We start from the raw sequence: 23,853 nt of genomic DNA, 5'->3' as shown, positions 1-23,853 counted from the left end.
TTGTGGTTGGGACCTCTGCAGGTTCTTCTATTAGATGGACATCTCCAGGTTACACTATTAGGCTATGTGCACACTGAGGAAAAGACCAGGAATTGAAGAGGAAATTCAGCTTGAAATCCCTCACATAAAATATGTACAGAGTCCCATTGTGTTCAATGGGTTTTCTGCTCTGTTGTTCACACTGCAGAATTTCTGAGCAGAATTTTCTGCTGTAGATCTGCTAGAGGAATCCTATAGAAGTCAATGGGGGCTTAAATTCTGCCTGAAAACTTTCTGCTTCAATTCCTCGCCTTTTGCTCAGTGTGCACATACCCCTAATTCCTTGAGAATTGCTCAGTGTGCACATACCCCAATTCCTCGTCTTTTGCTCAGTGTGCACATACCCCAATTCCTCGTCTTTTGCTCAGTGTGCACATACCCCAATTCCTCGTCTTTTGCTCAGTGTGCATGAGCCCTTTGATGCACATTCGCAGGTTGCTCTATTCCAGTGCTTCTCAATTCCAGTAGGTCCAGTCCTCAGGCCTCACCAACAGGTCATGCTTTGAGCATATCCCATACGAAGGACACCTGTGACTATACCTGATGTACTGACTAATTATATCACTTGTGACTATACCTGATGTACTGAGTATAATTATATCACCTGTGACTATACCTGATGTACTGAGTATAATGATATCACCTGTGACTATACCTGATGTACTGAGTATAATTATATCACCTGTGACTACACCTGATGTACTGACTATAATTATATCACCTGTGACTATACCTGATGTACTGACTATAATTATATCACCTGTGACTATACCTGATGTACTGAGTATAATTATATCACCTGTGACTATACCTGATGTACTGAGTATAATTATATCACCTGTGACTACACCTGATGTACTGACTATAATTATATCACCTGTGACTATACCTGATGCACTGAGTATAATTATATCACCTGTGACTATACCTGATGTACTGACTATAATTATATCACCTGTGACTATACCTGATGCACTGAGTATAATGATATCACCTGTGACTATACCTGATGTACTGAGTATAATTATATCACCTGTGACTATACCTGATGTACTGAGTATAATTATATCACCTGTGACTACACCTGATGTACTGACTATAATTATATCACCTGTGACTATACCTGATGCACTGAGTATAATTATATCACCTGTGACTATACCTGATGTACTGACTATAATTATATCACCTGTGACTATACCTGATGCACTGAGTATAATGATATCACCTGTGACTATACCTGATGTACTGAGTATAATTATATCACCTGTGACTATACCTGATGCACGGAGTATAATTATATCACCTGTGACTATACCTGATGTACTGAGTATAATTATATCACCTGCGACTATACCTGATGCACTGAGTATAATTATATCACCTGTGACTATACCTGATGCACGGAGTATAATTATATCACCTGTGACTATACCTGATGTACTGACTATAATTATATCACCTGTGACTATACCTGATGTACTGAGTATAATGATATCACCTGTGACTATACCTGATGTACTGAGTATAATTATATCACCTGTGACTACACCTGATGTACTGACTATAATTATATCACCTGTGACTATACCTGATGTACTGAGTATAATTATATCACCTGTGACTATACCTGATGCACTGAGTATAATTATATCACATGTAAAATACTAAGGAAATCCTCAAAGCACAACCTGTTGGTGAGGCCTGAGGACTGGGACTGAGAAGCTCTGTTAGATGAGAACCTTTCAGGATCCTCTATAAGATGGACATCTCCAGGCTCCTTAGTTACAGATACACACTGAGGGGACTTGCCAAACTGTTTGGGGTTGGCAGCATTCTCCAGAGCTGAACTCTTGGCATTTGACTCCCAGATAGGCTGTATCCATGTATCCTGGCAGCATCCAACTTCTCCAACCACCAGGAGTCAAACGCTATGGGGTAGAAATTTAGACTGGTGCAAACTACCCACAGCAACCAATCACAGCTCACCTCCCATAGCAACCAATCACAGCTCTGGTGAAAGGAAAGAGGAGCTGTGATTGGCTGCTGTGAGAGCTGAGCTGTGATTGGCTGCTGTGAGAGCTGTGATTGGTTGCTGTGAGAGCTGAGCTGTGATTGGCTGTTGTGAGAGCTGTGATTGGTTGCTGAGCGCTGAGCTGTGATTGGTTGCTGTGAGCGCTGAGCTGTGATTGGTTGCTGTGAGCGCTGAGCTGTGATTGGCTGCTGTGAGAGCTGTGATTGGCTGCTGTGAGAGCTGAGCTGTGATTGGCTGCTGTGAGAGCTGTGATTGGTTGCTGTGAGCGCTGAGCTGTGATTGGTTGCTGTGAGCGCTGAGCTGTGATTGGTTGCTGTGAGAGCTGAGCTGTGATTGGCTGCTGTGAGAGCTGAGCTGTGATTGGTTGCTGTGAGCGCTGAGCTGTGATTGGTTGCTGTGAGCGCTGAGCTGTGATTGGTTGCTGTGAGAGCTGAGCTGTGATTGGTTGCTGTGAGAGCTGAGCTGTGATTGGCTGCTGTGAGAGCTGTGATTGGTTGCTGTGAGAGCTGAGCTGTGATTGGCTGCTGTGAATATTTACTCCCTTTGATAAATCTCCCCCTTAGCGTACAGGTTTGGAGAACATTACTGAACCTGAACAGTTCTCTAGGTTTCTCTACAAGATGGACATTTCAGGTTCTACTATGAGGAGGGCATCTCCACTTTCCTCTATAAGATGTCTGAGTGTATGCGTCCTATCGCAGCGTCCCGGTGTAGCCGGCCAGATTAACCCCCGTCCAGACTATACCCCGGGGTGTAACATAGCCTAGACCAAACTATACCCCGGGGTGTAACATAGCCTAGGCCAGACTATACCCCGGGGTGTAACATAGCCTAGACCAGACTATACCCCGGGGTGTAACATAGCCTAGACCAAACTATACCCCGGGGTGTAACATAGCCTAGGCCAGACTATACCCCGGGGTGTAACATAGCCTAGACCAAACTATACCCCGGGGTGTAACATAGCCTAGGCCAGACTATACCCCGGGGTGTAACATAGCCTAGGCCAGACTATACCCCAGGGTGTAACATAGCCTAGGCCAGACTATACCCCGGGGTGTAACATAGCCTAGACCAGAGTATACCCCAGGGTGTAACATAGCCTAGACCAGAGTATACCCCAGGGTGTAACATAGCCTAGGCCAGACTATACCCCGGGGTGTAACATAGCCTAGGCCAGACTATACCCCAGGGTGTAACATAGCCTAGGCCAGACTATACCCCGGGGTGTAACATAGCCTAGGCCAGACTATACCCCGGGGTGTAACATAGCCTAGGCCAGACTATACCCCGGGGTGTAACATAGCCTAGGCCAGACTATACCCCGGGGTGTAACATAGCCTAGGCCAGACTATACCCCGGGGTGTAACATAGCCTAGGCCAGACTATACCCCGGGGTGTAACATAGCCTAGGCCAGACTATACCCCGGGGTGTAACATAGCCTAGGCCAGACTATACCCCGGGGTGTAACATAGCCTAGGCCAGACTATACCCGGGGTGTAACATAGCCTAGGCCAGACTATACCCCGGGGTGTAACATAGCCTAGGCCAGACTATACCCCGGGGTGTAACATAGCCTAGGCCAGACTATACCCCGGGGTGTAACATAGCCTAGGCCAGACTATACCCCGGGGTGTAACATAGCCTAGGCCAGACTATACCCCGGGGTGTAACATAGCCTAGGCCAGACTATACCCCGGGGTGTAACATAGCCTAGGCCAGACTATACCCCGGGGTGTAACATAGCCTAGGCCAGACTATACCCCGGGGTGTAACATAGCCTAGGCCAGACTATACCCCGGGGTGTAACATAGCCTAGGCCAGACTATACCCCGGGGTGTAACATAGCCTAGGCCAGACTATACCCCGGGGTGTAACATAGCCTAGGCCAGACTATACCCCGGGGTGTAACATAGCCTAGGCCAGACTATACCCCGGGGTGTAACATAGCCTAGGCCAGACTATACCCCGGGGTGTAACATAGCCTAGGCCAGACTATACCCCGGGGTGTAACATAGCCTAGGCCACACTATACCCCGGGGTGTAACATAGCCTAGGCCACACTATACCCCGGGGTGTAACATAGCCTAGGCCAGAGTATACCCCAGGGTGTAACATAGCCTAGGCCACACTATACCCCAGGGTGTAACATAGCCTAGGCCAGACTATACCCCGGGGTGTAACATAGCCTAGGCCACACTATACCCCGGGGTGTAACATAGCCTAGGCCAGAGTATACCCCGGGGTGTAACATAGCCTAGGCAAGACTATAGCCCGGGGTGTAACATAGCCTAGGCCAGACTATACCCCGGGGTGTAACATAGCCTAGGCCAGAGTATACCCCGGGGTGTAACATAGCCTAGGCCAAACTATACCCCAGGGTGTAACATAGCCTAGGCCAGACTATACCCCGGGGGTGTAACATAGCCTAGGCCAGACTATATCCCAAGGTGTAACATAGCCTAGGCCAAACTATACCCTGGGGTGTAACATAGCCTAGGCCACACTATACCCCGGGGTGTAACATAGCCTAGGCCAGAGTATACCCCAGGGTGTAACATAGCCTAGGCCAGAGTATACCCCAGGGTGTAACATAGCCTAGGCCAGAGTATACCCATCCAGGTCAGAATATATCCATCTAATGTCATACCAGACCACAGTATACCCGGGGGGATAAACTATATACCTGGGGGTGCTGACAGTAGGTGGCGCTGTCCCATCAGGTTACATTATACTGACAGTAGGTGGCGCTGTCCCATCAGCTTACATTGCACTGACAGTAGGTGGCGCTGTCCCATCAGCTTCCATTATACTGACAGTAGGTGGCGCTGTCCCATCAGCTTACATTGCACTGACAGTAGGTGGCGCTGTCCCATCAGCTTCCATTATACTGACAGTAGGTGGCGCTGTCCCATCAGCTTACATTGTACTGACAGTAGGTGGCGCTGTCCCATCAGCTTACATTGTACTGACAGTAGGTGGCGCTGTCCCATCACATTACATTATACTGACGGTAGGTGGCGCTGTCCCATCAGCTTACATTATACTGACAGTAGGTGGCGCTGTCCCATCAGCTTACATTATACTGACAGTAGGTGGCGCTGTCCCATCAGCTTACATTGTACTGACAGTAGGTGGCGCTGTCCCATCAGCTTACATTATACTGACAGTAGGTGGCGCTGTCCCATCAGCTAACATTGCACTGACAGTAGGTGGCGCTGTCCCATCAGCTTACATTATACTGACAGTAGGTGGCGCTGTCCCATCAGCTTACATTGCACTGACAGTAGGTGGCGCTGTCCCATCAGCTTACATTGTACTGACAGTAGGTGGCGCTGTCCCATCAGCTTACATTATACTGACAGTAGGTGGCGCTGTCCCATCAGCTTACATTGCACTGACAGTAGGTGGCGCTGTCCCATCAGCTTACATTGTACTGACAGTAGGTGGCGCTGTCCTATCAGCTTACATTGCACTGACAGTAGGTGGCGCTGTCCCATCAGCTTACATTGTACTGACAGTAGGTGGCGCTGTCCCATCAGGTTACATTGTACTGACAGTAGGTGGCGCTGTCCCATCAGGTTACATTGCACTGACAGTAGGTGGCGCTGTCCCATCAGCTTACATTGTACTGACAGTAGGTGGCGCTGTCCAATCAGCTTACATTGCACTGACAGTAGGTGGCGCTGTCCCATCAGCTTACATTATACTGACAGTAGGTGGCGCTGTCCAATCACCTTACATTGTACTGACAGTAGGTGGCGCTGTCCCATCAGCTTACATTGTACTGACAGTAGGTGGCGCTGTCCCATCAGCTTACATTGCACTGACAGTAGGTGGCGCTGTCCCATCAGCTTACATTATACTGACAGTAGGTGGCGCTGTCCTATCAGCTTACATTACACTGACAGTAGGTGGCGCTGTCCCATCAGCTTACATTATACTGACAGTAGGTGGCGCTGTCCCATCAGCTTACATTATACTGACAGTAGGTGGCGCTGTCCCATCAGCTTACATTATACTGACAGTAGGTGGCGCTGTCCCATCAGCTTACATTGTACTGACAGTAGGTGGCGCTGTCCCATCAGCTTACATTATACTGACAGTAGGTGGCGCTGTCCCATCAGGTTACATTACACTGACAGTAGGTGGCGCTGTCCCATCAGCTTACATTATACTGACAGTAGGTGGCGCTGTCCCATCAGCTTACATTGCACTGACAGTAGGTGGCGCTGTCCCATCAGCTTACATTGTACTGACAGTAGGTGGCGCTGTCCAATCAGCTTACATTGTACTGACAGTAGGTGGCGCTGTCCTATCAGGTTACATTATACTGACAGTAGGTGGCGCTGTCCCATCAGCTTACATTATACTGACAGTAGGTGGCGCTGTCCCATCAGGTTACATTACACTGACAGTAGGTGGCGCTGTCCCATCAGCTTACATTATACTGACAGTAGGTGGCGCTGTCCCATCAGCTTACATTGCACTGACAGTAGGTGGCGCTGTCCCATCAGCTTACATTGTACTGACAGTAGGTGGCGCTGTCCCATCAGCTTACATTGTACTGACAGTAGGTGGCGCTGTCCCATCAGCTTACATTGTACTGACAGTAGGTGGCGCTGTCCAATCAGCTTACATTGCACTGACAGTAGGTGGCGCTGTCCCATCAGCTTACATTATACTGACAGTAGGTGGCGCTGTCCCATCAGCTTACATTGCACTGACAGTAGGTGGCGCTGTCCCATCAGCTTACATTATACTGACAGTAGGTGGCGCTGTCCCATCAGCTTACATTATACTGACAGTAGGTGGCGCTGTCCCATCAGCTTACATTATACTGACAGTAGGTGGCGCTGTCCCATCAGCTTACATTGTACTGACAGTAGGTGGCGCTGTCCCATCAGCTTACATTATACTGACAGTAGGTGGCGCTGTCCCATCAGCTTACATTGCACTGACAGTAGGTGGCGCTGTCCCATCAGCTTGGGAAAAAAATGGACTGCAATAACACAGTGTGAACCCAGTCTAAAACAGCTTGGCTACAAAGCTACGATAGGGGAGGATTATGCGCAAAAAAATGAAAATTTGCACTTGACAAATCTAATGAAAACTAGTTAATAGAACAACCCCCCCTCCCCCCTCCCCGCCCCCCCCCCCCCCTCACATACATTGAAAAAAGGTGCAGGCAATAAAAACTGATGTAAAATAGCGCAAAACCCGTAATAAGTCTTGGACAGGTATTTATGAAGTCACAAAATCTCCTTATTAGCCAAAAAAACCCATAATGATAAATGTCCCCTATGGCCCTGTTCACACTGAGCAAGAATGTCAGAATCCCGCCGTGCTCAGTCTGCTGCTGTGAGTGAAGGAGACGGCGCGACATGTCATTTCTTTGAGCGGAGAGGGGAGGAAGCGGACATGCGCACGCCCAGGGGCGTAACTAGAAATGGCTGGGCCCCATAGCAAACTTTTGATTGGGCCCCCCCCCCCCCCCGCCCGCCCCCTCTCGATCGACCACTACGCCATCAACACACTCAGCTCTACACCATATAAATTACAGTACAGTTATATCAGGTGACTTACAGGGGACGTCTTCTCTGATCGGAGTTCTTCCCTTTTCATTTTCTTCTCCATCTCCTTCTCCGAGCCACAAATCCACAGAATCTGCCAGAAAAACATATTAGTCTCCTCACACTGGCACCATCCTCATCTCTCTATACTGCACATCTGTATTGGCCCCTTTACACCCTCATTTAGTGGGCAGGCTGACTCTATGTGATCCCATTTTAGTATATGGCCCTCCTCTCTGTCGCCCCTCCTTATAAATAGCCCCCTTATGTTGCCCCCCTTATAGAAGCCCCCCATGCTGTCCCCCTTATAGATGCCCCCCATGTTGTCCCCTAATAGATGGTCCCCTATGTTGCCCCCCCTATAGATGGCCCCTCCTATGTTGTCCTCTTATAGATGGCCCCCTCTCCCCCTATATTGTCCCTTTATAGATGTTCCCCTCTCCCCCAATGTTATCCCTTTATAATATCCCTCTCCCCTATGTTGTGCTCCTCTCCCCTATGTTGTCCCCTTATAGATGGCCCCCTCTCCCCCTATATTGTCCCCTTATAGATGGCCCCCTCTCCCCCTATATTGTCCCCTTATAGATGGCCCACTCTCCCCCTATGTTGCCCCCCCCCCTTATAGATGTCCCTCTCCCCCCTTCCTTATAGATGTCCCCTTCTCCCTCCCTTATAGATGTCCCCCTCTCCCCCCTCCCTTATAGATGCCCCCTTCTCCCTCCCTTATAGATGTCCCCCTCTCCCCCCTCCCTTATAGATGCCCCCTTCTCCCTCCCTTATAGATGTCCCCCTCTCTCCCCCCTCCCTTATAGATGCCCCCTTCTCCATCCCTTATAGATGGCCCCCTCTCCCCCTATGTTGCCCCCCCTTATAGATGTCCCCCTCTCCCCCCTTCCTTATAGATGTCTCCCTCCCCCCCCCCTTCCTTATAGATGTCCCCCACTCCTCCCCCTTCCTTATAGATGTCCCCTCTCCCCCCTCCCTTATAGATGCCCCCTTCTCCCTCCCTTATAGATGCCCCCTCTCCCCCCCCTTCCTTATAGATGTCCCCTCTCCCCCTTCCTTATAGATGCCCTCTTCTCCCCATCCCCCTTATAGATGCCCCCTTCTCCCTCCCTTATAGATGTCCCCCTCTCCCCCCTACCTTATAGATGCCCCCCTCTCCCCCCTCCCTTATAGATGCCCTCTTCTCCCCATCCCCTTATAGATGCCCCCTTCTCCCTCCCTTATAGATGTCTCCCTCTCCCCCCCCCTCCCTTATAGATGTCTCCCTCTCCCTCCCTTATAGATGTCCCCCTCTCCCCCCTTCCTTATAGATGTCTCCCTCTCCCCCCCCCTCCCTTATAGATGTCCCCCTCTCCCTCCCTTATAGATGTCCCCCTCTCCCCCTTCCTTATAGATGTCTCCCTCTCCCCCCTCCCTTATAGATGCCCTCATCTCCCCCCCTTCCTTATAGATGTCCCCCTCTCCCCCCTTCCTTATAGATGTCCCCTTCTCCCTCCCTTATAGATGTCTCCCTCTCTCCCCTCCCTTATAGATGTCCCCCTCTCCCCCCCTTCCTTATAGATGTCCCCCTCTCCCCCCTCCCTTATAGATGCCCCCTTCTCCCTCCCTTATAGATGTCTCCCTCTCTCCCCTCCCTTATAGATGCCCTCCTCTCCCCCCTCCCTTATAGATGCCCTCCTCTCCCCCTCCCTTATAGATGTCCCCCTCTCCCCCCTTCCTTATAGATGTCTCCCTCTCCCCCTCCCTTATAGATGCCCCCTCTCCCCCCTTCCTTATAGATGCCCCCTCTCCCCCCTTCCTTATAGATGTCTCCCTCTCCCCCCCTTCCTTATAGATGTCCCCCTCCCCTCCCCTTCCTTATAGATGTCCCCCTCTCCCCCCCTTCCTTATAGATGCCCTCCTCTCCCCTTCCTTATAGATGTCCTCCTCTCCCCCCCTCCTTTATAGATGTCCTCCTCTCCCCCCCTCCCTTATAGATGTCCCCCTCTCCCCCCCTCCCTTATAGATGTCCTCCTCTCCCCCCCCCTTCCTTATAGATGTCCCCCTCTCCCCCCCTCCCTTATAGATGTCTCCCTCTCCCCCCTTCCTTATAGATGTCCCCTTCTCCCCTTCCTTATAGATGTCTCCCTCTCCCCCCCTTCCTTATAGATGTCCCCCTCTCCCCCCCTCCCTTATAGATTTCTCCCTCTCCCCCCTTCCTTATAGATGTCCCCCTCTCCCCTTCCTTATAGATGTCTCCCTCTCCCCCCCTTCCTTATAGATGTCCCCTTCTCCCTCCCTTATAGATGTCCCTCCTCTCCCCCCTTCCTTATAGATGTCTCCCTCTCCCCCCCTTCCTTATAGATGTCTCCCTCTCCCCCCTTCCTTATAGATGTCCCCTATCCCCCCTCCCTTATAGATGTCCCCTATCCCCCCTCCCTTATAGATGTCCCCCTCTCCCCCCTCCCTTATAGATGTCCCCTATCCCCCCTCCCTTATAGATGCCCCCTTCTCCCTCCCTTATAGATGTCCCCCTCTCTCCCCCCTCCCTTATAGATGCCCCCTTCTCCCTCCCTTATAGATGGCCCCCTCTCCCCCTATGTTGCCCCCCCTTATAGATGGTCCCTCTCTCCCCCTTCCTTATAGATGTCCCCCTCTCCCCCCTTCCTTATAGATGCCCTCTTCTCCCCATCCCCCTTATAGATGTCCCCCTGTCCCCCCCCCTCCCTTATAGATGCCCCCCTCTCCCCCCCTTTCTTATAGATGCCCTCTTCTCCCCATCCCCCTTATAGATGCCCCCTTCTCCCTCCCTTATAGATGTCTCCCTCTCCCCCCTCCCTTATAGATGTCCCCCTCTCCCCCCTTCCTTATAGATGTCCCCCTCTCCCCCCTTCCTTATAGATGTCTCCCTCTGCCCCCTCCCTTATAGATGTCCCCCTCTCCCCCCTTCCTTATAGATGTCTCCCTCTGCCCCCTCCCTTATAGATGTCCCCCTCTCCCCCCTCCCTTATAGATGCCCTCTTCTCCCTCCCTTATAGATGGCCCCCTCTCCCCCTATGTTGCCCCCCCTTATAGATGGTCCCCCTCTCCCCCTTCCTTATAGATGTCCCCCTCTCCCCCCTCCCTTATAGATGCCCCCTTCTCCCTCCCTTATAGATGTCCCCCTCTCTCCCCCCTCCCTTATAGATGCCCCCTTCTCCCTCCCTTATAGATGGCCCCCTCTCCCCCTATGTTGCCCCCCCTTATAGATGGTCCCCCTCTCCCCCTTCCTTATAGATGTCCCCCTCTCCCCCCTTCCTTATAGATGCCCTCTTCTCCCCATCCCCCTTATAGATGTCCCCCTCTCCCCCCCTTCCTTATAGATGCCCTCTTCTCCCCATCCCCCTTATAGATGTCCCCCTGTCCCCCCCCTCCCTTATAGATGCCCCCCTGTCCCCCCCCTCCCTTATAGATGCCCCCCTCTCCCCCCCTTTCTTATAGATGCCCTCTTCTCCCCATCCCCCTTATAGATGCCCCCTTCTCCCTCCCTTATAGATGTCTCCCTCTCCCCCCTCCCTTATAGATGTCCCCCTCTCCCCCCTTCCTTATAGATGTCCCCCTCTCCCCCCTTCCTTATAGATGTCTCCCTCTGCCCCCTCCCTTATAGATGTCCCCCTCTCCCCCCTCCCTTATAGATGCCCTCTTCTCCCTCCCTTATAGATGGCCCCCTCTCCCCCTATGTTGCCCCCCCTTATAGATGGTCCCCCTCTCCCCCTTCCTTATAGATGTCCCCCTCTCCCCCCTCCCTTATAGAAGCCCCCTTCTCCCTCCCTTATAGATGTCCCCCTCTCTCCCCCCTCCCTTATAGATGCCCCCTTCTCCCTCCCTTATAGATGGCCCCCTCTCCCCCTATGTTGCCCCCCCTTATAGATGGTCCCCCTCTCCCCCTTCCTTATAGATGTCCCCCTCTCCCCCCTTCCTTATAGATGCCCTCTTCTCCCCATCCCCCTTATAGATGTCCCCCTCTCCCCCCCTTCCTTATAGATGTCCTCTCCCCCCTCCCTTATAGATGTTCCTCTCTCCCCCCTCCCTTATAGATGTCTCCCTCTCCCCCCCTTCCTTATAGATGCCCTCTTCTCCCCATCCCCCTTATAGATGCCCCCTTCTCTCTCCCCCCTCCCTTATAGATGTCCCCCTCTCCCCCCCTTCCTTATAGATGCCCCCCTCTCCCCCCTTCCTTATAGATGTCCCCCTCTCCCTCCCTTATAGATGTCTCCCTCTCCCCCTCCCTTATAGATGTCTCCCTCCCCCCTTCCTTATAGATGTCCCCCTGTCCCCCCTTCCTTATAGATGTCCCCCTCTCCCCCCTCCCTTATAGATGCCCTCCTCTCCCCCCCTTCCTTATAGATGCCCCCTTCTCCCTCCCTTATAGATGTCCTCCTCTCCCCCCCTTCCTTATAGATGCCTCCTCTCCCCCCTCCCTTATAGATGTCCCCCTCTCCCCCCTCCCTTATAGATGCCCTCCTCTCCCCCCCTTCCTTATAGATGCCCCCTTCTCCCTCCCTTATAGATGTCCTCCTCTCCCCCCCTTCCTTATAGATGCCTCCTCTCCCCCCTTCCTTATAGATGTCTCCTCTCCCCCCTTCCTTATAGATGTCTCCTCTCCCCCCTTCCTTATAGATGTCCCCCTCTCCCCCCTTCCTTATAGATGCCTCCTCTCCCCCCTTCCTTATAGATGTCCCCCTCTCCCCCCTTCCTTATAGATGCCCCCTTCTCCCTCCTTTATAGATGCCCTCCTCTCCCCCCTCCCTTATAGGTGTCTCCCTCTCCCCCCCTCCCCCCCTTCCTTATAGATGCCCTCTTCTCCCCATCCCCCTTATAGATGCCCCCTTCTCCCTCCCTTATAGATGTCTCCCTCTCCCCCTCCCTTATAGATGCCCCCTTCTCCCTCCTTTATAGATGCCCTCCTCTCCCCCCCCCTTATAGATGTCCCCCTCTCCCCCCTTCCTTATAGATGTCCCCCTCTCCGCCCTTCCTTATAGATGTCCCCCTCTCCCCCCCTCCCTTATAGATGCCCTCCTCTCCCCCCTCCCTTATAGATGTCCCTCTCTCCCCCCCTTCCTTATAGATGTCGCCCTCTCCCCCTCCCTTATAGATGCCCCCTTCTCCCCCCCTCCCTTATAGATGTCTCCCTCTCCCCCCCTTCCTTATAGATGTCCCCCTCTCCCCCCTTCCTTATAGATGTCCCCCTCTCCCCCCCTTCCTTATAGATGTCCCCCTCCCCCCCCTTCCTTATAGATGTCTCCCTCTCCCCCCCTCCCTTATAGATGTCTCCCTCTCCCCCCCTTCCTTATAGATGTCTCCCTCTCCCCCCCTCCCTTATAGATGTCTCCCTCTCCCCCCCCTTCCTTATAGATGTCCCCCTCTCCCCCCCTTCCTTATAGATGTCCCCCTCTCCCCCCTTCCTTATAGATGTCCCCCTCTCCCCCCCTTCCTTATAGATGTCCCCCTCTCCCCCCCTTCCTTATAGATGTCCCCCTCCCCCCCCTTCCTTATAGATGTCCCCCTCTCCCCCCCTTCCTTATAGATGTCCCCCTCTCCCCCCCTCCCTTATAGATGTCTCCCTCTCCCCCCCTTCCTTATAGATGTCTCCCTCTCCCCCCCTCCCTTATAGATGTCTCCCTCTCCCCCCCTTCCTTATAGATGTCCCCCTCTCCCCCCCTTCCTTATAGATGTCCCCCTCTCCCCCCTTCCTTATAGATGTCCCCCTCTACCCCCCTTCCTTATAGATGTCCCCCTCCCCCCCCTTCCTTATAGATGTCCCCCTCTCCCCCCCTTCCTTATAGATGTCCCCCTCTCCCCCCTCCCTTATAGATGCCCCCTTCTCCCTCCCTTATAGATGTCTCCCTCTCCCTCCTTCCTTATAGATGTCCCCTTCTCTCTCCTCTCCCTTATAGATGTCCCCCTCTCCCCCCCTTCCTTATAGATGTCCCCCTCTCCCCCCTCCCTTATAGATGCCCCCTTCTCCCTCCCTTATAGATGTCCCCCTCTCTCCCCCCTCCCTTATAGATGCCCCCTTCTCCCTCCCTTATAGATGGCCCCCTCTCCCCTATGTTGCCCCCCCTTATAGATGGTCCCCCTCTCCCCCTTCCTTATGGATGTCCCCCTCTCCCCCCTCCCTTATAGATGCCCCCTTCTCCCTCCCTTATAGATGTCTCCCTCTCCCCCCCTTCCTTATAGATGTCTCCCTCTCTCCCCTTCCTTATAGATGTCTCCCTCTCCCCCCCTTCCTTATAGATGTCCCCCTCTCCCCCCTTCCTTATAGATGTCCTCTCCCCCCTCCCTTATAGATGTCCCTCTCCCCCCCCCTTCCTTATAGATGCCCTCTTCTCCCCATCCCCCTTATAGATGCCCCCTTCTCTCTCCCCCCTCCCTTATAGATGTCCCCCTCTCCCCCCCTTCCTTATAGATGTCTCCCTCTCTCCCCCCTCCCTTATAGATGTCCCCCTCTCCCCCCTTCCTTATAGATGTCGCCCTCTCCCCCCCCTTCCTTATAGATGTCCCCCTCTCCCCCTCCCTTATAGATGTCCCCCTCTCCCCCCTCCCTTATAGATGCCCTCTTCTCCCTCCCTTATAGATGTCTCCCTCTCCCCCCTCCCTTATAGATGTCCCACTCTCCCCCCCTTCCTTATAGATGTCCCCCTCTCCCCCCTCCCTTATAGATGTCCTCCTCTCCCCCCTCCCTTATAGATGTCCCCCTCTCCCCCCTTCCTTATAGATGTCCCCCTCTCCCCCCTTCCTTATAGATGTCCCCCTCTCCCCCCTCCCTTATAGATGCCCTCCTCTCCCCCCTTCCTTATAGATGTCCCCCTCTCCCCCCTTCCTTATAGATGTCCCCCTCTCCCCCCTTCCTTATAGATGTCCCCCTCTCCCCCCTCCCTTATAGATGCCCTCCTCTCCCCCCTTCCTTATAGATGTCCCCCTCTCCCCCCTTCCTTATAGATGCCCTCCTCTCCCCCCTTTCCTTATAGATGCCCTCCTCCCCCCCCCTTCCTTATAGATGCCCCCTTCTCCCTCCCTTATAGATGTCTCCCTCTCCCCCCCCCTTCCTTATAGATGCCCTCCTCTCCCCCCTTCCTTATAGATGTCTCCCTCTCCCCCCCTTCCTTATAGATGCCTCCTCTCCCCCCTCCGTTATAGATGTCTCCCTCTCCCCCCCCCCTTATAGATGTCCCCTCTCCCCCCTTCCTTATAGATGCCCCCTTCTCCCTCCCTTATAGATGTCTCCCTCTCCCCCTCCCTTATAGATGTCCCCCTCTCCCCCCTTCCTTATAGATGCCCCCTTCTCCCTCCTTTATAGATGCCCTCCTCTCCCCCCTCCCTTATAGATGTCTCCCTCTCCCCCCCTCCCCCCCTTCCTTATAGATGCCCTCTTCTCCCCATCCCCCTTATAGATGCCCCCTTCTCCCTCCCTTATAGATGTCTCCCTCTCCCCCTCCCTTATAGATGCCCCCTTCTCCCTCCTTTATAGATGCCCTCCTCTCCCCCCTCCCTTATAGATGTCCCCCTCTCCCCCCCCTTCCTTATAGATGTCCCCCTCTCCCCCCTTCCTTATAGATGTCCCCCTCTCCCCCCTTCCTTATAGATGTCCCCCTCTCCCCCCCTCCCTTATAGATGCCCTCCTCTCCCCCCTCCCTTATAGATGTCCCCCTCTCCCCCCCTTCCTTATAGATGTCCCCCTCTCCCCCCCTTCCTTATAGATGTCCCCCTCTCCCCCCTCCCTTATAGATGTCCCCCTCTCCCCTTCCTTATAGATGTCCCCCTCTCCCCCCTCCCTTATAGATGTCCCCCTCTCCCCCCTTCCTTATAGATGTCCCCCTCTCCCCCCTCCCTTATAGATGCCCTCCTCTCCCCCCTCCCTTATAGATGTCCCCCTCTCCCCCCCTTCCTTATAGATGTCTCCCTCTCCCCCTCCCTTATAGATGCCCCCTTCTCCCCCCCTCCCTTATAGATGCCCTCCTCTCCCCCCTTCCTTATAGATGTCCCCCTCTCCCCCCCCCTCCCTTATAGATGTCCCCCTCTCCCCCCCTTCCTTATAGATGTCCCCCTCTCCCCCCCTTCCTTATAGATGTCCCCCTCTCCCCCCTCCCTTATAGATGTCCCCCTCTCCCCTTCCTTATAGATGTCCCCCTCTCCCCCCTCCCTTATAGATGTCCCCCTCTCCCCCCTTCCTTATAGATGTCCCCCTCTCCCCCCTCCCTTATAGATGCCCTCCTCTCCCCCCTCCCTTATAGATGTCCCCCTCTCCCCCCTCCCTTATAGATGCCCTCCTCTCCCCCCTCCCTTATAGATGTCCCCCTCTCCCCCCTTCCTTATAGATGTCCCCCTCTCCCCCCTTCCTTATAGATGCCCTCCTCTCCCCCCTTCCTTATAGATGTCCCCCTCTCCCCCCCTCCCTTATAGATGTCCCCCTCTCCCCCCCCTTCCTTATAGATGTCCCCCTCTCCCCCCCTTCCTTATAGATGTCCCCCTCTCCCCCCCTCCCTTATAGATGCCCTCCTCTCCCCCCTTCCTTATAGATGTCCCCCTCTCCCCCCCTTCCTTATAGATGTCCCCCTCTCCCCCCCTTCCTTATAGATGTCCCCCTCTCCCCCCCTCCCTTATAGATGCCCTCCTCTCCCCCCTTCCTTATAGATGTCCCCCTCTCCCCCCCCTCCCTTATAGATGTCCCCCTCTCCCCCCCTTCCTTATAGATGTCCCCCTCTCCCCCCCTTCCTTATAGATGTCCCCCTCTCCCCCCTCCCTTAAAGATGTCTCCCTCTCGCCCCTTCCTTATAGATGTCTCCCTCTCTCCCCCCTCCCTTATAGATGTCTCCCTCTCCCCCCCCCTTATAGATGTCCCCTTCTCTCTCCCTCCCTTAAAGATGTCTCCCTCTCGCCCCTTCCTTATAGATGTCCCCCTCTCTCCCCCCCTCCCTTATAGATGTCTCCCTCTCCCCCCCCCTTCCTTATAGATGTCCCCCTCTCCCCCCTTCCTTATAGATGTCCCCCTCTCTCCCCCCTCCCTTATAGATGTCTCCCTCTCTCCCCCCTCCCTTATAGATGTCTCCCTCTCTCCCCCCTCCCTTATAGATGTCCCCTTCTCTCTCCCTCCCTTATAGATGTCCCCCTCTCCCCCCCTTCCTTATAGATGCCCTCTTCTCCCCATCCCCCTTATAGATGCCCCCTTCTCTCTCCTCTCCCCCCCCCCCCCCCCCCCGGAAAGCAGGTTTTAAAAAAAAAAAACACACACTCACCTTACAACGCGCTCCCCCGTCGAGCCGTTTTCCTGTCAGTCCCCCGTCTGACGCGCGGCTGCCGGGGGTGTCGCATCCTATCCCCGACAGCGCGCGTATCATAGAGCTCTCTGTGGGCTTGTGCTGCGGCCGCGACTTCCGGTACACAGAGAGCTCTATGATACGCGCGCTGCCGGGGATAGGACGCGACACCCCCAGCAGCCGCGCATCAGACGGGGGACTGACAGGAGCGCTGTCGGTCGGTCTCGTGCTCCTCCTGGCCCAGTGACTCCTTTTCCCTATGGTTGGGGAAAGGAGTCGCCGGGTCAGGAGGAGCACGGGACCCGCGTCACGGACCCCTGATGCGGCGGGGCCCCGTAGACACTGCGCACGGCGGGATTCCGCTGCGGAGCGCTTCGCTACGGAATTCCAACGATCTTGCTCAGTGTGAACGGGGCATATGGGGGAGGCAACCAATCAGATTACACCTTTCATTCCTCATAGACTCTTTGGAAAATGAAAGGTGAATTGGTTGCTAGGGGCAACTGAGCCAGTGTCACTTACCACCATGAGGGAGAGTTATCAGACATGGTGTAAAGTGAAACTGGCTCAGTTGCACCTAGCAACCAATTCACCTTTCATTTTCCAAAGAGTCTATGAGGAATGAAAGGTGGAATCTGATTGGTTGCCGGGGGCGACTGAGCCAGTTTCACTGTACACATGTCTGATAAATCTCCTATGTGATTAGATGTATAAGATTTCCATCAGTATCTTCTCACTTATCTCCCAGACAAACCGAATCCCCAATAACATCTATCACTCACTGCTACTGATATCATGGGGTATAAAATGGCCTGAGGGGGGAGGAATTGGCCTAGGCCGAAATATACCCGGGGTGTAATCTAGCCTAGGCCATTTTAACCCCGGGTATAGTCTGGGCTGGGGGTATATACTCTGTTACACTGGGTATAGTCTGGGCTGGGGGTATATACTCTGTTACACCGGGTATAGTCTGGCCTGGGGGTATATACTCTGTTACACCGGGTATAGTCTGGGCTGGGGGTATATACTCTGTTACACCGGGTATAGTCTGGGCTGGGGGTATATACTCTGTTACACAGGGTATAGTCTGGGCTGGGGGTATATACACCGGGTATAGTCTGGGCTGGGGGTATATACTCTGTTACACCGGGTATAGTCTGGGCTGGGGGTATATACTCTGTTACACCGGGTATAGTCTGGGCTGGGGGTATATACTCTGTTACACCGGTATAGTGTGGGCTGGGGGTATATACTCTGTTACACCGGTATAGTGTGGGCTGGGGGTATATACTCTGTTACACCGGGTATAGTCTGGATATACTCTGTTACACCGGGTATAGTCTGGGCTGGGGGTATATACTCTGTTACACCGGGTATAGTCTGGGCTGGGGGTATATACTCTGTTACACCGGGTATAGTCTGGGCTGGGGGTATATACTCTGTTACACCGGTTATAGTCTGGGCTGGGGGTATATACTCTGTTACACCGGGTATAGTCTGGGCTGGGGGTATATACTCTGTTACACCGGGTATAGTCTGGGCTGGGGGTATATACTCTGTTACACTGGGTATAGTCTGGGCTGGGGGTATATACTCTGTTACACCGGGTATAGTCTGGGCTGGGGGTATATACTCTGTTACACCGGGTATAGTCTGGGCTGGGGGTATATACTCTGTTACACCGGGTATAGTCTGGGCCGGGGGTATATACTGTTACACCAGGTATAGTCTGGGCTGGGGGTATATACTCTGTTACACCGGGTATAGTCTGGGCTGGGGGTATATACTCTGTTACACCGGGTATAGTCTGGGCTGGGGGTATATACTCTGTTACACCGGGTATAGTCTGGGCTGGGGGTATATACTCTGTTACCCCGGGTATAGTCTGGGCTGGGGGTATATACTCTGTTACACCGGGTATAGTCTGGGCTGGGGGTATATACACCGGGTATAGTCTGGGCTGGGGGTATATACTCTGTTACACCGGGTATAGTCTGGGCTGGGGGTATATACTCTGTTACACCGGGTATAGTCTGGGCTGGGGGTATATACTCTGTTACACCGGGTATAGTCTGGGCTGGGGGTATATACTCTGTTACACCGGGTATAGTCTGGGCTGGGGGTATATACACCGGGTATAGTCTGGGCTGGGGGTATATACTCTGTTACACCGGGTATAGTCTGGGCTGGGGGTATATACTCTGTTACACCGGGTATAGTCTGGGCTGGGGGTATATACTCTGTTACACCGGTATAGTGTGGGCTGGGGGTATATACTCTGTTACACCGGGTATAGTCTGGGCTGGGGGTATATACACCGGGTATAGTCTGGGCTGGGGGTATATACTCTGTTACACCGGGTATAGTCTGGGCTGGGGGTATATACTCTGTTACACCGGGTATAGTCTGGGCTGGGGGTATATACTCTGTTACACCGGTATAGTGTGGGCTGGGGGTATATACTCTGTTACACCGGTATAGTGTGGGCTGGGGGTATATACTCTGTTACACCGGGTATAGTCTGGGCTGGGGGTATATACTCTGTTACACCGGGTATAGTCTGGGCTGGGGGTATATACTCTGTTACACCAGGTATAGTCTGGGCTGGGGGTATATACTCTGTTACACCGGGTATAGTCTGGGCTGGGGGTATATACTCTGTTACACCGGGTATAGTCTGGGCTGGGGGTATATACTCTGTTACACTGGGTATAGTCTGGGCTGGGGGTATATACTCTGTTACACCGGGTATAGTCTGGGCTGGGGGTATATACTCTGTTACACCGGGTATAGTCTGGGCTGAGGGTATATACTCTGTTACATCTGGTATAGTCTGGGCTGGGGATATATACTCTGTTACACCGGGTATAGTCTGGGCTGGGGGTATATACATCGGGTATAGCCTGGACTGGGGGTATATACTCTGTTGAGGGGCAAGGTTCCTCTATTAGGGTCTGTGCACACAGAGGACGGGTATGCTCTTTGGGCGGAGGGCAGACTCTGCCTGACCATATAATGGAGTCTATGGCACAGGCGGAGAGGTGAAGCGGGGGGGGGGGGGGTGCAGGGACGAGTGGTGGAATCTGCTGGAAGTCCTCTGCGTGTTTTCCTCAGTGTGCACAGACCCTAAGATGGATATTCCAGGCGTCACTATTAGGATGACATCTTTAGCTTTGTCTATGATCAGGGACCATTCCACGTTCCTCTTGGGGATGGGCTACTTACAGTTCTTTTGGTGGACATGTCCAGTCTCTTCTTCTATGACATCACTTGGTTCCTCTCGGAGAAATGTCGGCGATACTATAAACTAATACTGGTGGTCTTGTATAGACTTGTCATGCTGCTGCATGGACACTAGGTGGAGTATGATGGATCAGGAGGTTTGGGTAACAATTTACCTGTGTAGGACATGATGCCGAGGCCCGGGATCCCAGATCCAAATATCTAAGAAACACAAAACATCAGAATATTAGGTGTGACGAGCTGCCCGAAAGGGGTCTCCCAGCGAGGACCATAAGGGGGGTCTCTTCAACCATGATGAGCTAGTTGTTGGGAGTATTATTAATGTGGGGAGTGGGGGCCAGTGCAGGATGGAAAAATGGTTTACAGGTAAGAGGTAAGGGCTAGGCCAAAATGGTGAGAGGGAGGGGGTAGGAGGGCCAGTGAGGGCTTTGTGTGGGGACAAAGAGGGATGCGGAGGCAATCCCTGGGGTGGGGGATCCAGGCAGAACAGGGGGTGGGGTCATGGGCATAAAGGGGGTGGGGTCATGGGCATAAAGGGGGTGGGGTCATGGGCATAAAGGGCGGGCTTTGTATTCATTGAGGTTTGTATCATGCAGGTTTGGAGTTGTTGCAGGAGTGGGGTCAGCAGGTTCACCCCTCATACACTATGGCAAGGCGTAGGGCAGGAGGCTCCTTTATTAGACGGGAGGAGGTCGGAATAAGTGGCGATGGTCTGCATTTAAAGGGTTGTCTCATGTCTTCTAGTCCCTGGAGCTTCCTCCTACTCTGCCACCTCAACCACATTATGCAGCTATTGGACATGTGGTGCAGAGATGAGACATAGGAAGAGCAGGCATAAGTGCTAAGGAGTAGAAGACATCTCCTCCCCCCTCCGGCCATCACCTCCCCCCTCCGGCCATCTCCTCCCCCCTCCGGCCATCACCTCCCCCCTCCGGCCATCACCTCCCCCCTCCGGCCATCTCCTCCCCCCTCCGGCCATCACCTCCCCCCTCCGGCCATCACCTCCCCCCTCCGGCCATCTCCTCCCCCCTCCGGCAATCACATCCCCCCTCCGGCCATCACATCCCCCCTCCGGCCATCACCTCCCCCCTCCGGCCATCACCTCCCCCCTCCGGCCATCACCTCCCCCCTCCGGTCATCTCCTCCCCCTATGGCCATCACATCCCCCCTCCGGTCATCTCCTCCCCCTATGGCCATCACATCCCCCCTCCAGCCATCTCCCCCCCCCCCCCCCTCCAGCCATTACCTCCCCCCTCCGGCCATCACATCCCCCCTCCGGCCATCTCCTCCCCCCTCCGGCCATCACATCCCCCCTCCGGCCATCACCTCCCCCCTCCGGCCATCACCTCCCCCCTCCGGCCATCACATCCCCCCTCCGGCCATCACATCCCCCCTCCGGCCATCACCTCCCCCCTCCGGCCATCACCTCCCCCCTCCGGTCATCTCCTCCCCCTATGGCCATCACATCCCCCCTCCGGTCATCTCCTCCCCCTATGGCCATCACATCCCCCCTCCAGCCATCTCCCCCCCCCCCCCCTCCAGCCATTACCTCCCCGCTCCGGTCATCTCCTACCCCCTCCGGCCATCACATCCCCCCTCCGGCCATCACATCCCCCCTCCGGCCATCTCCTCCCCCCTCCAGCCATCTCCCCCCCCCCCTCCGGTCATCACCTCCCCCCCCCCCTCCGGTCATCACCTCCCCCCCCCCCCCCCCTCCGGTCATCACCTCCCCCCCCCCCCTCCGGTCATCACCTCCCCCCCCCCCCTCCGGTCATCACCTCCCCCCCCCCCCCCCTCCGGTCATCACCTCCCCGCTCTGGTCATCTCCTCCCCCCTCCGGCCATCACATCCCCCCTCCAGCCATCTCCTCCCCCCTCCGGTCATCTCCTCCCCCTCCGGCCATCACATCCCCCCTCCAGCCATCTCCCCCCCCCCCCCCCTCCAGCCATTACCTCCCCGCTCTGGTCATATCCTCCCCCCTCCGGCCATCTCCTCCCCCCTCCGGCCATCACATCTCCCCTCCGGCCATCACCTCTCCGCATTGGTTATCTCCTCCCTTCTCCGGCAATCACCTCCCTGCTCCGGTCATCTCCCCCCCTCCGGCCATCACCTCCCCTCTGGCCATCACCTCTCCGCATTGGTTATCTCCTCCCTGCTCCGGCCATCAACCCCCATCCCCCTTGCCATCTCCTCCCTGCTCCGTCCATCACCTCCTTGGCCACCACCTCCCTACTGAGGCCATCTCCTCCCCCTCTGGCCATCTCCTACCTGCTCCTGTCACCTCCCCCCTGGCCATCACCTCCCCCCTCCGGCCATCACCTCCCCCCTCCGGCCATCACCTTCCCACACTGGCCATCACCTACCTGCTCTTTCACCTCCTCACTCTGGTCATCTCCTCCCTGCTCTATCACCTCCTTACTCTGGCCACCACCTACTTGATCTATCACCTCCTCGCTCCGGCAATCACCTCCCTGCTCCGGCCATCACCTCCCTGCTCCGGCCATCACCTCCCTGCTCCGGCCATCACCTCCCTGCTCCGGCCATCACCTCCCTGCTCCGGCAATCACCTCCCTGCTCCGGCAATCACCTCCCTGCTCCGGCCATCACCTCCCTGCTCCGGCCATCACCTCCCTGCTCCGGCCATCACCTCCCTGCTCCGGCCATCACCTCCCTGCTCCGGCAATCACCTCCCTGCTCCGGCAATCACCTCCCTGCTCCGGCCATCACCTCCCTGCTCCGGCCATCACCTCCCTGCTCCGGCCATCACCTCCCCTCCTCCGGCCATCACCTCCCCTCCTCCGGCCATCACCTTCCCCCTCCGACCATCACCTCCCCCCTCCGGCCATCACCTCCCTGCTACGGTCATCTCACCCCCGCTCTGGCCATCACCTCCCCTCCTCCCGTAATCACCTTCCCCCTCCGGCCATCACCACCTCCCGTCATCACCTTCCCCCTCCGGCCATCACCTCTCCCCCTCCTCCCGCCATCACCTTCCCCCTCCGGCCATCACCTCCCCCCTCCTCCCGTCATCTCCTCCCCCCTCCAGCCATCACCTCCCCGCTCTTGTCATCTCCTCCCCCCTCCGGCCATCACCTTCCCCCTCCGGCCATCACCTCCCTGCTCTGGTCATCTCCCCCCCCCCCCCCCCCCCCCCCGCTTCGGCCATTTCCTTATTGCTCCGGCTATCACCTACCTGCTTACTATTGAGGAGGCTGGGCCTCCGTTTGGTTTGGATCAGTGCTGTGAGTTGTTTCAGTGACTCCAGTGTCTCCATCCAGCACCTGAACACCACAGCCTGGGTACTATACAGGGCGTGTCCCAACAGTGCCACCTCCTCACTGTGCCAGCCTTCCAAGCATGGAAAGTCCCTGCAGATGCCCTCCAGCTATTGTGAACAGTGTGACACAGCTCGTTAGTTCCGTGAGGACCACAAATACCAGCCGTCCCATAGGCCTCCCTAGGTTCTAGTAGTATATGGAGTAATGGGAAGGATTGTGGTAGTATATGGAGTAATGTGAAGGGTTGTGGTAGTATATGGAGTAATGGGAAGGGTTGTGGTAGTGCATGGAGTATGGGGGGGTTGTGGTAGTATATGGAGTATGGGGGGGTTCTGGTAGTATATGGAGTATGGGGGGGTTCTGGTAGTATATGGAGTATGGGGGGGTTGTGGTAGTATATGGA

General features: G+C 54.6%; 2 protein-coding genes across 2 annotated transcripts in view; both read right to left on the bottom strand.

The window, feature by feature from the left end:
* Nucleotides 1-23,461, bottom strand: part of LOC138786509 (phospholipid scramblase 2-like) — a gene marked incomplete at its 3' end in the record, with an annotated part of 65,047 nt that extends 41,586 nt beyond the window's left edge. Inside the window, exons 1-3 of the mRNA XM_069963494.1 lie at nt 23,366-23,461; nt 20,328-20,373; nt 7,662-7,742 (exon numbers count right to left, since the gene is read on the bottom strand). Coding sequence (XP_069819595.1) covers nt 7,662-7,742; nt 20,328-20,373; nt 23,366-23,446 — 208 coding nt within the window. The remainder of the gene's footprint in view (nt 1-7,661; nt 7,743-20,327; nt 20,374-23,365) is intronic.
* LOC138771162 (uncharacterized) lies at nt 52-1,899 on the bottom strand. Its single transcript, XM_069950687.1, has 3 exons — nt 1,852-1,899; nt 1,580-1,706; nt 52-1,540 (listed from the first exon to the last, which is right to left on the bottom strand). Exons 1-3 carry the CDS (start codon nt 1,897-1,899, stop codon nt 495-497), a joined length of 1,221 nt encoding a protein of 406 aa, XP_069806788.1. The 3' UTR covers nt 52-494.
* Nucleotides 23,462-23,853: the final 392 nt, after the last annotated feature.

Source organism: Dendropsophus ebraccatus, chromosome 1 (genome assembly GCF_027789765.1).
Source record: "Dendropsophus ebraccatus isolate aDenEbr1 chromosome 1, aDenEbr1.pat, whole genome shotgun sequence".
Taxonomy (NCBI): Eukaryota; Metazoa; Chordata; class Amphibia; order Anura; family Hylidae; genus Dendropsophus; species Dendropsophus ebraccatus.
Note: the sequence above shows the minus strand (reverse complement) of the source record. Positions and strands in the feature narration are given on the sequence as shown.

Coding starts and splice junctions, on each gene's coding strand:
- LOC138771162 (XM_069950687.1), bottom strand. CDS start 1,899: ATGCCAAGAGTTCAGCTCTGGAGAATGCTGCCAACCCCAAACAGTTTG. Junction 1,707..1,851: donor TGCCAACCCCAAACAGTTTG/GCAAGTCCCCTC, acceptor GGATTTCCTTAG/TATTTTACATGTGATATAAT. Junction 1,541..1,579: donor TACATCAGGTGTAGTCACAG/GTGATATAATTA, acceptor GTATAGTCACAG/GTGATATCATTATACTCAGT.